Genomic DNA, 15,214 nt, shown 5'->3' with positions numbered 1-15,214 from the left:
AATTAGTCTGAGGTAGCAAAACAAGGATGCACAATGAAATGAGAGAATTAACCCTTTAGAAACTCAGTGTGGTCTCAAACATTCCTTTAGAGAAAACTCTAAATATTTAAATTCACCTTTCTGGACCCCTGACCTTTCAGGTCTACCCACAGTAATTTCATGTGGAACAATGGAGAAAGTCATCATGGCAGGGGGGTAGGTGGGAGTAGGGAATAAATGATAACAGTGGCTCTTAATACCCATGGAGCATCTCCCTGTTTTCTCAGGAAATGTCACTACCAGATGGTTCTACCATGGTAATGGAAAGCTGAGAATATTCTTCTCTGAAACCCAAAGAACAGTTCGTTTATATCAGACTATTCTTATTACTCAAACTTCTGTGCCTTTTGCAGTCCAGGCTAGGAAGAGTTTCTCCTTTTAATCACCAGAGAGCTACAAATTCTTGAAGTTTTGTTTTTTTCATTATTTCATCGTACAGTTGATCTTAACTGTCAATTCAATTACTTTCTTTTCCTCAGAGCTTGAGAGAAATGGAAAGTGAACGCTTCCAGATTGTGATGTATTGTCTGTAATTAAGGACCTCCTCAGAAATCCCCCAGTAATCCCAAATAACTTCGTTGTTCTCTATACAAAAAAAGAATGGATTCTAGAATAGCAAGTTCCTCTTGATATGAGGAAACATTATTTTTGGCTTGAAACTTTTACAGAAATATTTCTGCTGGGAAGACAGTTCCTCTGAGTGCAATTTGATGGTAGTTCCTAAACAGAACTGATGCTTCATTTTATTATCAACAAAAACCATAATCAAATGTCATCTCTGTCAGATTCTCGACATCTGATATTATCATAGCTGCCTATGCCTGTTCTTAAAAAAAAAAAAAAATCCCTTAAAAGGTCCTTGAGTTGTATTCCCAGTGTTCCCCAAACTGTTTACTTTTTCTCCTTTTAATTTAGCACTTATTAAATACAACACTTACCCTACAACTTTAAGTATATGTGGCATGCAGGCCCATCTCTGGCATTTAGACCAAAAACCCTGGGAAAACACTAAACTAAAAGATTTCATTTTCAGGCTGTCAAAGAAACATATTCTAATCATAGCAGCTGAAGGAAAATACCTGGTCTTAAAGATGACTGGTGGAGATATTTTATTACCACTAGGCATTAAAACTTCAACTCACAAGGTCAGCTCTGACAGCTTTTGTTTAACATAAGAATCCAACAGAATAGTATTTATGTGAATATTCAGCAAAAAAATCTATTGCATTCACAGATCCTATATGCGCTGATCGTAAAAATATTCTGAACATAGAAGTTTTCTTAAGTATATAGAATGTGTTTGGCCTTCAATGTTCAACTGTTCAATACTATTCACACCCTTTTAATTTCTGACTACATCAGTGTAGTGTTTATGACTTCCTTATAGCCAAGCACAGACTATGCTCTTTTTGACCATATTCTCTACTTCTTCCATATCCCTGTATCCATCATCTCAGTGCATTCCAGATTTATAATCACTTCCCTCAGAGCTTTAGCTAATACATCTAGGTGTGCCTTAATTTACTTACAGCTGGAAAGGTCCTGCAGAATACACCAACCAATTTTAGCTCTTAAACTTGCCTTTAAGCTTAGAGACATGTAGAAAGCGTTGTCCATGATAGGCTTATTAGCTTTGCCTTCTAAACAGCACAAGAAACAATGAGACAAGTTGATTGTACTATGCTTGCTCTGGAAAAAAAGAGAGCAAACTGTTACATGTAGCAGCAGATTCTAGTGAAAAATCATGTATTCATCAATTCCAGAGAGCACTCCCTGCCCAAATAAAAAACAGACATAGCAACAAAGTAAGGTATTCATATCTTAAAAAAACTTAAGAAACATTCAAACAAAATAAACTTTTATTGAATGTAGTATTAGGCATTCCATTTAAGGGAACAGCATTCCTCCCCCCCTGCCACCAACAGATTCCCTCTGACAATTTCCAAAAGCTGTATTTCAGATATAGAAATACTTTTCATGTCAAGAAACATCAAACTTCTGTTCATTTTTTTCTGGAATTATGAAGTGCAACATAAGTCCTTCCAAAAAGATGATAGTTTCCAGTAGGCACTAGAATGAGAAATCTGAAGCTTGTGTACAATTGCTGGGTACAACATTATGTTAATTCAAATTTTATACTTACCCATCTAGAGTGTTGTTTTTAAACAACTGTATAAAAAGTGGTATTTAAGAATAAAGAAATGCAGCTTAAAGAACAGTCTGTCACCATTAAAAAAAATCCTAATGGCAACCTGCATATTTATACCATTTCCACAGTATGTCAGCTAGCAGAGCCTTAGTCCAATAATTTAAAAAGTTTAGATAGGAATGTCTCTTGATTCTGAATACAGATCATAAGTCATCATGTCCACCAGGTGAAGGCTCAGTTGCTACAGTCTCTATTTCCTCTCCTGTGAAATTAAATATCATAATTAGAATACAAATAAGAACATGTATTATTAGTTACACCATACATTTTTGACTTTAGGAACTGTTAAAAGCCCAGACCAGCATATTTATCAGGACCAGGCAAGTGATAAAGCCATACAGAAAAACTACTCATACTGGTCTTCTGGTCTAAGCTTCTAAAATCTATATCAGATGCAAACAAGACATTTCAAAAAAGCTGATATGATATTGGCAGTGGAAAGTAAAACCAGCATAGCTATTTCTATTCTAAGCATTTGTTTTCACCTATTCACAATAAAGTTTCTGCTTTCCACATCAACAGTTCAGAAAAAAATCTAGTTTTTGAACACAAGAAGCAAGTTTCACTCAATTATCTTCTACAGTGCAAACTGCTCAGTGTGGATGTAAAAAACAGGTTTTAAGAAGCAGACCAATTTCATTATGCTGGTAATAGCATCAATCTAGGAAAAAAGTTAAGTCAGCTTATAAATAGTTCATTTTGTTTTTATTCTTATAAAACATCAGGCTACACAAGAAGAAAAAATAAAACCAAACCACAAACAACACAGTAACTAACCTCCTGAATATCTGCACAGGAAAACCTATGTAGCTGTATTTTTAAAGGAATAAGAACAGAGAGTACTGAGAGTAAAGCTCTGAACTGAATGACCTTACAAAGTAATACTGTACATATCATTACAGCCTATTATTGCAAGATGAAAAAGCAGACTGTAGAGTTTAAGGAAAAATAAACAAGCTGAAAACTAGGAAAAAAAATAAATTTGTAATACTGAGTCTGCCTTGCAGCTATTCTCATACAGCCTTTTTGTAAAAAAACAATCCTATCTTTTGTTTTCGAATTGTTAAAGACAAACAAAAAACACAAGAAAAACCCCACACAACCTAGCTGGAGTAATGAAACAGTATTGAATACAATTCTGCACATAATGTTTCATACATTCAAGAGCAGAGTTCAAATCATAAAATTTAACATTATTTGTTAATTTCTTGACTGAAGGTATAGTTCATGGTACAGTCAAAATCAACAGTTCCCTACCACTAAAAGATAACATGTTATCTTCTTTCTCATTCTTACCATCTAGCTTCACACCAACTCTGGTACTTGTGTGATCGCAAAATAAACCAAATCAGCTCACTCATCCAGCAGAATTCTGCCTAGTTTTCTGAAATTTCAGTAAGGTGCATCAGCTTGTCACACAATCAGATAAGCCCATAAGTCCTTATAATTAATTATAAAGAAAAATGAATGGGGAGGAAGAGGACCTCCTTTTTATGATAGCAACAATCTGCTAGTTCACTTTAATTGTGTAATGAAGCCAGGTATTTAGTGGCTTTCAAACAGAACCTCAAACTAAGCAAAAAAATTTAATACAACAGGGCAAAATGCATCATCTTTGAGCAAGAAAACAGGTGTGCCAGATTAAGTGGCCTCTGCCACAACCCCCTTGAGACAGCATCTGTAGGAAGAAGAGAAATTATACCTGCTGCTTGTAATATACATATTACAGATGACTAAACCTTTAGAGAGAAATATGCTTCCAGGTTTTAGATATAGAAGACTTGAAAAATCTGAATTTAGAAGAGCCACTTGCCTGTTTTTACAGTTTGAACACAGGTTCCATCTTTCTCTTCAAACCCTTCTGAACATACACACTTGTAACTACCTCTAGTATTAACACAGTCTTCATTCTCTCTAATGCACACTTTTTCTGGAAGGTTACATTCATCTATATCTAGAGATAGGACAGAAAAAAGAAGATTCCACCATTGTTTTGTTACTTGTGCTCAGCTATATAAAAAAATCCTTTCTAATCACACAAACAGGATTGCTCCAAGCACTTACAGCACCACAGTTAATTGCCTAGCAGAAACAGGAGCAGAATGCTGCTGCAACAGATTTAACTTCTGTTAAAATAATCTGTTATTATAAACCTGCTTCAGACTGAGTTTCCAAACTTACTGAGATAGTACTGTTTTACATGTTTTGTAGGCCCTACGTGAGAAAGGGAATTAGGTAATTCCATTCCTCTCAAACTACCAAAGATTTCCCATGGTAATATTCTTTTGATGCCATCCAGGTACAACTAAGGGGAAGGGAACCTGTAAATATTGCACTGTCATAATCAGTTTACAGGTATCCTCAGTACTTTGTTCTCCTCCTGCAGGGAAACTCCATTTTTACTCTTTCCACTATTATTTCAGTGTTATAATTCACTATTAATTAGTATCACTGGACATTAATGAATTAACAGAAAATGCAACAGAATGGATATATTATAAAATACTGTTTCTTTTGCAAGTCTGTTTCACTTTTAAGCCTAGTCATGCATATCAGCTTAACAACATAAAGAACGCCAATAGAAAGTTTTTATTGCTAATATTCTTTTTTTCTTGAATCCAGCTGTTGTGATATTTCCATAGGCTTGAAAACTAAAGCAGACTAATGTGAAACTGCTCAACACTTCAACTTATCTATGTAAGAGTGAGTTAAAAGGTATTCTGCAATATACTGTAAAATCCACCAACCTGTACACTTTTCATCTTCTTTTATGTATCCAGATGCACAGACCTTACACTTGTCAGAGCCTTCCCCTGTGCAACCCACACAGCTAGCATCACACACTAAAGATAAAATAATTAAAGTATAAAAATTCAAATACAGGTTAAACAATAGTATTATCCTTAAAGCCAGTCAGCTTACCCACACAAGAAATAAACAGATAACTTTTCACCTTCCTCAAGTTACTATAGGCCTAAAGCCTCAGACTCCCCATATCCAGTCTGTACCAGATAGCATTATACTAGATGCCTAGTTTAGTGTTATCCCAAGTTAAAAATTTAAAGTGTATAAACATTCTTTTCTTTCTGTAATTCTTTCTTAACCTATTTCATCTTGAAAAGCAGAAATAAACCTCCTTTGAAACTTACTAGGTAAGAAGTTTATCTGTTAGGGAACTAGATACATATACAGTCTTCTTCAAAGTCATGCAAGTTCACAGGACAGAAAAACTAAATTATACTGAAAAGGCTCCTCTCTTCCCAAGAAAGAGAGAAAGGAGAAAAAAAACAAAAAAAATACAAGAACCCCCCCCCAAATGCAGGGGGTCAACCAAAATAGTGAAGTGATTTATGATCACTACAATAGCTCAAGCTCCTTTTCCAATTTGTACTTAAGATATTTCTGAGTACAAGTATTTTTCAAAAAATGTCTTTAGGTGAGTAAAGTCAAAGTATTGTTCTCTTTCTAGAATACAATTTTAGAAGATAAAATAAACAAGCAAATTAGAAAGAAACCTTTGCATGAGAAGGATCCATCTGTATTCAAACAATATTGATCATCTTTGCAAGGAGAACCAGCACACTCATCTATATCTGAAATATAAGTGACAAGTTACCTAAAATAGTGGTCATGATTAAGTAGCTGGATTAATACTTCAATGCTATGCTTCAAGATCCTGCAAGAACTGGCTCACAAAAGCTATAAATTCACACTGCATCCAAAGTAATCATTACAATGGGTTTAGATCAGATATGTGGTATCCTGGACATAAAAGTAATTTAGTAGCTTATATACTGATTTGCCCAGCTTGAGCTTGCAAAAACAAAACAAAACTGTGATCCCCAGAAGCTGTTTTGTGATGACAAAAACAAACATACCAGAATTTCAAGAGATTAAGTTAAATAAATGAAAACTTCCAGAACATCTGCCACCCTTATCATTTTCAAGTCAGTATTTTGCATGTGTTCTTTATGCTTTTTATGCAAATAGCATAACAAATAAGCAGGCAGGCTACTGTTCCGGAATACTTTTGATTTTGCTACTCCTACATTACTAAGGTATGGAACTTTTGAAGTATTAAAAAAAAAAATATATCCACAAATGCACACACATGGTTTCGTTTCCTATTCAAAGGCCAAACTGGAGAAAGCAAAGCTTTGGTTAGGACCAGTCAAGCTGAAAACCAGTTCTACCTAGGTAGCTAAAACATGCTAATCTTGTGAAATCAAGGAAGGGGTACAATAGTACTCACAACTAAAAAATTCAGACAAAGAAAGGCTATTTCAGTCATCCTTGCTGTCCATCTCATCTTGTTGCTGTTGACATCATTCCTACTAATTCTTTAATTTAACTTGTACTTGATCAGTTGCAGTGATTATTTTGCAAGACAGCTGTACAGACGACAATACTGGAGCATCTTAAAAATCTCTTAAGGGTGTTCTACAGTTGCCTAAGCAGGTATCGCAGTAGCTGTAATTCAAATCTTAATTCTCATTAATATTTTTCAAAAGAAGTGATGTTTATGCAACTTGTAAGATACTGTTTCTAGATGTTAAAGGTTTTTTTTTTTAGTGGTTTAATTTGACCAATTAAACAGTGCTATAGGTTACTTCATCTACTTGTACAGAATTCATGACTGGAATGTGTTACTCTTCCCCCTACTGCAGTCCTGAATTGGGAATATTTTCAGTATTAGGATTTTCCCTTAAATGTTCAATACATATCATCTCAAACTGATACAAATGCTAATTTAGAAACCAGATTAATGGAACTGCTGCGCTGGCTCTCTGCTGGTATATTTTCTCCTCTATAATTGGAAAACTTAGTTTGCCTAGCTTTTAGCAAGACATTCAACCCTGGCAGGGTTCAAATATTTATAAACATATAACAATGAAAACAATGGTGTAACTACCAAAACATATTTACATAAGTTGACAGAAGTCTGCCAGTAGTTGGAAAAGCAATGAAAAGGCACTCTTTAGTATTCAAACAAACAGCATCTCTTAAAAGCAGCACCCCACTTGCTATTATCTGTAATCCATTGAACTAAAAATGTAAGAAGTGATCAGTTTGCTGAAGGCAGCTATAATCACCAGGTGACAAGGCGGGGGAGAAAATAACATTTGGTCCACATTTCCCTACAATGTGAAAGTAGTTAAGGGGGAAAAACCCTACAAATTGCAGAATTCTAAACTGACTGAACACTCAAAATACTGTAAAACTTCATGCAGTCTAATCTTATTAGCCACTGCTGTTGCAAATCCTGTTTGAAGTCTAGCAAGGATTACTCACCCACACAAGCTGCTTCTTCATTTTTGATCCAGCCTTCTTTACAGTCTTGGCAATCCTTATTACTTGATCCAGTACAAGTTTTACAGGCAGCATGGCAGGCTGAGAAAAGAGAATACTGTGAAGAGCTATGTTGAGACACTCCAAAACAAGTTTACATCTACAAATTCTCAGAGAATGTTATTCAGGATTCACTGGAAGCTATCACACTTTACTAGCTTGATCCTCTCATTCACAAGATTATATCTCAACTTTATGGCAATATAATTTACAGAAACGCAGCTCTATCCTACTGAAACCAGCCATCCAAGCCAAGAACCATACAGTAGGCTTTTTCTCAGGAAGGTGTATGCAGCAATGAAGTCAAACCTGGCAATTACAGAGGTGTGCACCACTTAGAACCAAGTGCCACAGAATTCTACTAACTAGATGTGGCAGGTCCAGTTTTGAAATATTTGGAGAGAAGAGAGAGAAAAACTTCACGCCAACTGGGTAATGATGAGACAATAGTTTATAAACACTAGATTTAGCACTATTACCTAAGGAATCATGAGATTACGTCCATTTGCAACTAGCTATAAGACCAATGTGTGAAGTGATAAAGTTAAGACCCAGGGAAGCACACCATAAATCCTGCTGGCTGGATAAATCTTCTGTTGTAATACAAATGTGTGCGTGCATGCCTGTATGTACATAAGAATTACTATACAGCTAGATGAAAAACAATGTAAATAATGTTTAATAATAATTTTACTAGATTATTAATCATGATTTAGTTACTAATAACCTTATTCAACATGTAAAAACACATGGAAAAACCTAGAGCAACTCAATCCTACTCCCCTAAAAAAGCTAAAATTCATTCTTAAGAGCTGGTGAAACTTACATGTACTTAACTGGAATATATGTAGTCTACATTACAGATCAGCTGTTTTCATGTCCATTTATTCAAATTAAACAAATCTGAGACATGAGGAAAAAAAGGGCTTTAAAAATACTCCACCAACTCCTGATCAACTTCAGCTCAAGATTTTCCTCACAATACTTTGGCTAAAAAATTAAGGTTTCCTGCCCCACTCTCCCCTACAAAATAGATGAAATTCTGCTTCTTAATAAAAATGAAGGGGAGTCTGGAAGGCATCTTACCGAATCCTTGATATTCCACCACAATGACTGACTGGCATGTTCCTTATGGTTAAAGCCAAGTGATCAAAGACCATTTTCCCATAACAATTTTATTTACCCATTTACAAGTGTTCCTATTTTTGCTTAGAAAAAGCAAAGACTGAAGATGAGAATCTAAGCACATTACAAGGAGTTTGTTACCTGTACAGACAGAATGTGTCTCATTTTTCAAGGTACTGTAGTAACCATTAGAACAGTCCAAACAAAAATCTCCCGTATACTCCTTGTTGCAGCTACATGAGCCATCTCCACCTCGGGTACCATCACCATCACAGCGGCCATTTCCATGACAAGGTCTTTCTGACCCACCACGACAAGCTAAAAAGCATCAAAAACGTTTTAAAATCAAACATTAGAGGAAGTAGCTTCCTATTCTCAGCCACAATCACCTGAATTGCATTACTTCACAGAGACAGTAAAACATGAAAAATAGTAGTCACACTAAAACAAGATAGATTTTTCCAAAGTCTTTTTCCCTTGACAGAAAACAAAAAACATGGAACAAGGAATTCTCACTAACATATTAAAGTATAATAAGAACTCAGAACAATGTCCAGGAAAGTCAGGTTATAAACTTCATCTCAGGTAAAGATCATGGCTTGGAATTTTATCTATTTTCCTAACTTCATGACTAAAGTTGGTACCTTTATTTCGGATTTGTGAAGACATTCATACAGCAGTTGCAAAAGCTACTAGTGATCATTTAGATCTGTATCAGGCATTAACATTTCACTTTTAACAACTGCTAATATAAGAGGCCAAAGCTGCTAAGATGATGTAAAGTTTTACAAATTTGTAAGTTATACAAGCTTCAGTGACTGAAATGCCCCCTTTATCACTCTTACTCATAGACCTTACTTTTCTCCAACTTCTTCCCACCTATTTCTCTCATTCCCTGTTTACCTAATCCTCAACTGTGAATTTGTTCATTTAATCTCCAATACTGTTTTTGCCACTTTAATCTTGAAAAGAGTCGAGGACTGTTGTCTACACAGCTTCTGAAAGGCTATTTAATCACCAGACGTCAGAGACCCTTTAACCATGGTTCAGCTGTGGATGTGAACACCATCAGATCATATGGACCCTGCACATACAAGTACACCTGATAGCTTTGTACATTCCTTCATGCATGGAAGACTTTGTTCAGGCAGGATGCTCCCACAGCAGCTACTAGGCAGTAGACAGGTGCTTACCACACAGCAGTTAGTGTCTGAAGCAAAGTATTGTACTTTACATATTAGTTCATTTGAGGAAAAATTGAGACAAATGGGTAAAAAGCACACTTTTGTCATTAAAGAAAAATTACCAAGGCAGTCTGGTCCATATGTTCCAGCAGGGCAACAAACTTCTATCATTTCTATACAAAACCACTTAAACAAATCAGGATATTTCTTCTTTCTGTAAACAGAAGACATTCATTTACCAATTAAAAGAATAAGCATTCTCTGACAGTCATCTCACACAACTGAACTTGTACAATGCAATCCAAAATAGTCTTGAAAAGAGTAAGAGTTATTTAAGAATCATGCAAGACATTTATTACACATGACTGAAGATTAGACACCTATACAATGCTTTCTCTTCTGAAAGAAAAGTCTTATTTCAGGAACCAGTTTCTAGAAGTCCTCCAACTCAAGTTTTTTTGTTTGTTTTAAATTTACCTTTTAAACCGTAACACTATTATCAGACTCATATTTTATAGCTTGTATTTAAATGGAAAATGTGAGATAAGTTACCACTAAAACCACTTCAGTTTAAATAGCCTTATTTATGCCCTCCTCTTTAAAGAGGACTGTTATCTCTTTATCTTTAAAGATTACCTCCTTCTCAAGAATGTAGAAGAGAACCCAGGATAGGTATCAGCATTCACTCAAGTTACTGTAGACCTCACTTCTTAACAGGGTGTACATTAAAATTCCTCTTTTTTAACATGAATCAATATTTCAGAAGGACTTTTTTATATTAAGTAGTTAAAAGTTATGTGCTACTCTGTATAATGAGAATATGCCCCAAATTAACAGTAATATCAGTAAGTATTTTGTAAGCCAGCGTGAAGACTACAGTCCTGAATGATAATTCAAAGGGCTAAGTTTCATGGTATAAATATAGAGCAAAATCCCAGCAACTTTAATAAAAGGAAAGCTCCGCTGAAAGTTTAGAAATTTAGCAGTGTCTGACAGTAGTTAGGTCCTCAGCAACTCCCACGACAGACTTTTTTTCAGCTTCTCGTTTCAGACTATTACATCTGGCTGTACCAACTCCAAGCTCAGGCCCTGCAAAGTGAATTCAATTAGAGTACCACTTACTTAGAACATAAAAAACTTGGCCGTGAGGGGCAGGGATATCTAAGGTACCTATGCAAACCGTCTTTGGAAACTATGAAAGAGAATGACATTTTTAATATCGTAAGTGCAAGGACAGAAGGCAAAGTTAATCAATTGTACTCAAAGGTCTACCAAATAGACAAATTTTCCAAAAAGACACTTAAATACATTTTATGAACGAGTTTGCTGACATTTTAGACCTACTTGGTCAAATTTTCTAGTTGAAGGTGAATTTCTTCCAGTTCTACAAAGTTAAGAAAACTTCAGGAGAATGAGCTACATTTTACTCTGGCTTGTATAGCTCACCTTTGCTTCAATTTGCATGTTAATGTACACTCAATTCCTGTACAGTCAGGTAACAAAATGAGCTATGAGGCAGTCATCAAGGACCAAAAGGGTTAGCAAAAATCCTTCTCCAGTGATGAAATCATATAATCCCAGTTTACCCTACTGAATTCTGACTGAGGGTCAGTACTGACAGTCTAAGGAAGTAAGAAATACTTAGAATAAACGTGATTCAGAGTCAAGAAAAGAAACTGACATGTTACAACACTGTCCTCACACTAATTATATTTTACAGTGGTACATAAAAAGCTCATTTAAAGTGGAAATCATGGGACAGATTGGAATACAGATAAGGGTAGCTGCTACACTACCATCCTCAAGGGATCTAACTCCAAGACTTACTACTATCCAGTATTTTTGATTGCCAGGAGGACAAAATAATGTTTCAGGGTGGAAAAAAAGATACAAGAAACAAAGTCCTTTACAGTTTAATGGCAAAGGAAGAAAGAGAAATTGGATCAAAGTAATAAAATCCAAAGTTTTCCAGTGTTAGTTTGCCTCAATACCTGGTAACTGGAGAGGTAGTAGGAGATAGCATATGAGAGGCAAGATTAGATGCTTTGGTGCAACACTTCAGGAAATGAAAATAAGGGAGTTTTAAGTGTAAGTGCAATTAAGTGCAATGGCACTTAAGATGAAAAGTTGGCCTGAACATAGCAGCACCCACTAGCAATTCCTGAAGCGTAACAAAGAATTAACCAACCCAGAGAAGGAAAAAAGCAGTAGATGAGCCCCTCTCCAATGTGAATTTTCAGTTCCCCAAACTGCATTGTGAGATCCCCAACACAAGCCATCTGATATCACTGCCCAGATGACCAAATCAAACATTCCTACCATACATAGGAAAAAACAGCCTGGGGGCTGGAAAAATCTTGGTCTAGCATATTAATCCACTCAAGGTAAGAAAAAAAAGCACTCATTCATTGATTATATAGTCTTAGAATAGAAGAACAAATATTAATCATTTTTCATCCAAAATATATTTAGATGCTCTCCCAACTTCCTGCTGTTGTGCAGCTGGACACTACTTTCATTCATGGGTGGAAATTTAATTTGGAACATGCAGTACAAAGTAAGCTCACAATGATTCTTCAAACTTGCACACCTATCTGTATGACACAACTGTAAAGAGAACAAAATAAGCTTCTAATTACATATGTTTCAGCCCTATGCTACAACTAACATACGCTTATTAATCAGACACAGGATTTAACACTAACAGTGCATCCTCTTAGATATTTGTCCACACACAGACCTCCACAAAAAAAAAAAAAAAAACTGTTACTTACAGTTTGAACCACCACTTCTCTATATGTTCTTCATGCTCTTCTACCATGTTGTTACATTCAAAGTTGCTGCTGTCACACAGATTCTCTATGATCTCTACTAGACGGATTTCACTAAGAGCAGGGGTGGGAGGGAAGTCATAAGTTTAATTTTAAAATAGTATGTGACACCATTCTAGATATAATAAGAAAAGCTAAACTTCAGCCTAGACTGCTTTATCAGTTTATGGTATGTTCTGAACTAGTTCCAAGACAAAGCAAATATAGGAATAAAAAAAAAATCGGTTAACATTATTCAACTAAAAAGATTAGAAGGACCTTTACAAATGACACTCTAGCTTATCTGTATTTCCTATTATGTTTGCAGATTATAGGTTTATTAGATTTTTATCTTGACAGTAAATTTCAAGTGCAGTATTTTTTTCAAGTTCAACAATAAAGTTCAGGTATTAGCAATACAAGCCCATGAAGCTGACAGTAACTAAAGTCTGGAAATCCCATACTTGTATCTCAGCAATGAAATTAAAAATAACAACTGAATTTGAAACTTTGGAGAAAGATGCCATATCACTTTGTTTAGTAACCAAATATATATACAAGACTACAGAAATCTGCACCACTTTTAATCATCTCTGACACCACAAGAGTGCTGACTTTAGGCAGCAGTTACTAATATAGTTCTAAAATAACAAGTATGGCAGTACTCCAAGACTAAATCCACAGCTTTTAATGACAACACTCTAAAGATCATTATTTGGGGACTTGAATAGAAAAAAACCTACTATGACCAATAATAACATTAACTTTTATTGTTGTCAGAAATGAGCCAGACCATTAATAAGCAATATCAGTCTTTACTCTAAACTGTAAATACAGTGTAACCCACTATATTTTACTAAGAACTCAGGATTCAAACACATGAAACTTTAGCTGGTCCACTCAGTTTTTAAGTTCCAGACAGACTGTGCTGTAAAATTACACACAATGAACATTAAGTGTAGCTCAACCAAAAGCACTGAGGCAGCTTACCTGGATTCATACTTTGATAGGGTCTTCTCTTCCCAAGCAGTGTTTCCACCACCAAAATTCTTTTTAGCTGTATCTGCTAATCCCTGACAAATGAAAGTACCAAAAGAATCCAAGTAGGACACAGTATTTATTTCTAACCAAAATTAAGAGCAGTAATAAATAGTTAAATGAAAATTGTAAAAAGCGCCTTGCAGAAATTTAAGTAAAGCTCTGAGGCTGCTAATCAAATTGCTATATGAGAATAGGCAACTGATAACACCAGAAGCGAGAAAGGATAGGTCACAGCATTACGCCATGCTTTGTTTTTCATAACAACAGAGAAAAGACTTCATAAGAGCCTTTATTTACATCAAAAAAAATACAGGTGTCAACACTTTTATCTTTCTCCCAGAAACTTTACAAGCGAGTTGAATTGGCCTTCTACTTCATTCTTATTTGGTACTACTTTGTGACCTCTGTAGCTATAGAGTCCTCCTTATTGAATATACTGAATTTACCCCACTGTTACAGGTGCGCACACTTTTTCACAGATGATACTTTCTTTTAAGAAGTCACACAAAATCTACATGCTACAACAAACATAGCAAGTTCTTGCATTAAATCACCAAAACAAACTTTGTCGGCAGAGTATAAGGAATTTACTAGGCCGTCTACTACCTCAAGGACTAAAACTGCTGCTTAAGATGAAAGGAAAGCGCTGCCACATGTCGATCTGACCCCAAATGAAGGGCCCGTCACGTAGGGGACCACCCAACCCAACCAGGGCGCCCCGAGGGCCTGACCCGCGACGCCAGGAAAGCCGGGAAGTGCCGGGCGGAGGCACCAGGGAGCGCAGCGGCGGCGCCTCCTCACCACCCCCCGCGCCTAGCAGCGACCAGCCTTCTTCGCAGACCCGGACCCAGACCCGGACCTCCACCAGGCCAGGCGGTACCCGAGCAGCTCCCCAGGTGCTCTGCTCCGCCTGCCGAGGCCACACGAGCTGCCGCGGGCGGCAGCGAGCCCGGCCCCAGCCGCCCGCAAGGCTCCGCCTCAGAGCGGCAGGTGCGGAGCCGCCTGCGCGGCCACCACCCCCCCCGCGCCACCTTAGGCCACCCACGGGACCCTTCTGGCCCCAGCACCCACCTGGTTGAACCGGTCCGCGATGCCCCGGCAGGTGGAGCAGGCTAGGCGGCGGCGTTCGGCGGCACCCAGGGCGGGCAGCAGCAGCACGGCAGCACACAGCACCAGCGGCACAGCCAGCGGCGCTCGGCCGGGGCAGTACCGCATGGCGAGGGGGAGCAGAGGAGCACCCCGGGAGAAGGAGCAGGGCCGTCCCCGTCCGAGGCAGCAGGTCGCGGCGCCGAGCCGAGCCCGCCTCAGCAACGGCGGCGCCGGCCGCGCAACCAGCGCGTTACCCCAGCTTCGCCCCACCCCAGCCTCTATAGCAACCAGACGGGAACCGGCCCGCGAGCTCCATTCGGTTTTCCGCGTCAGCTTTACGCACGCTCCAACTTCCGGCGCTTATTGGC

The 15,214-nt window shown here is 37.4% G+C and overlaps 1 protein-coding gene across 1 annotated transcript; it reads right to left on the bottom strand.

The window, feature by feature from the left end:
- Nucleotides 1-1,880: 1,880 nt before the first annotated feature.
- On the bottom strand, nt 1,881-15,199 carry CRELD2 (cysteine rich with EGF like domains 2). Its single transcript, XM_026112997.2, has 10 exons — nt 14,829-15,199; nt 13,707-13,789; nt 12,681-12,791; nt 10,029-10,120; nt 8,864-9,040; nt 7,541-7,639; nt 5,764-5,841; nt 4,996-5,091; nt 4,062-4,202; nt 1,881-2,450 (listed from the first exon to the last, which is right to left on the bottom strand). Exons 1-10 carry the CDS (start codon nt 14,970-14,972, stop codon nt 2,392-2,394), a joined length of 1,080 nt encoding a protein of 359 aa, XP_025968782.1. The 5' UTR covers nt 14,973-15,199; the 3' UTR covers nt 1,881-2,391.
- Between the last annotated feature and the right edge of the window lie 15 nt (nt 15,200-15,214).

This window comes from Dromaius novaehollandiae, chromosome 1 (assembly GCF_036370855.1).
Source record: "Dromaius novaehollandiae isolate bDroNov1 chromosome 1, bDroNov1.hap1, whole genome shotgun sequence".
NCBI classification, from domain to species: Eukaryota; Metazoa; Chordata; class Aves; order Casuariiformes; family Dromaiidae; genus Dromaius; species Dromaius novaehollandiae.
The sequence above is the reverse complement of the archived record's forward strand: the minus strand, read 5'-3'. Positions and strand labels throughout refer to the sequence as shown.

Excerpts from the sequence above, each read along its gene's own strand:
- CRELD2 (XM_026112997.2), bottom strand. The coding sequence starts at position 14,972 with ATGCGGTACTGCCCCGGCCGAGCGCCGCTGGCTGTGCCGCTGGTGCTG. Across the intron at positions 13,790-14,828 it reads TCGCGGACCGGTTCAACCAG|GGATTAGCAGATACAGCTAA; the intron begins GTGGGTGCTGGG and ends TTCATTTGTCAG. Across the intron at positions 12,792-13,706 it reads CTATCAAAGTATGAATCCAG|TGAAATCCGTCTAGTAGAGA; the intron begins GTAAGCTGCCTC and ends CCCTGCTCTTAG.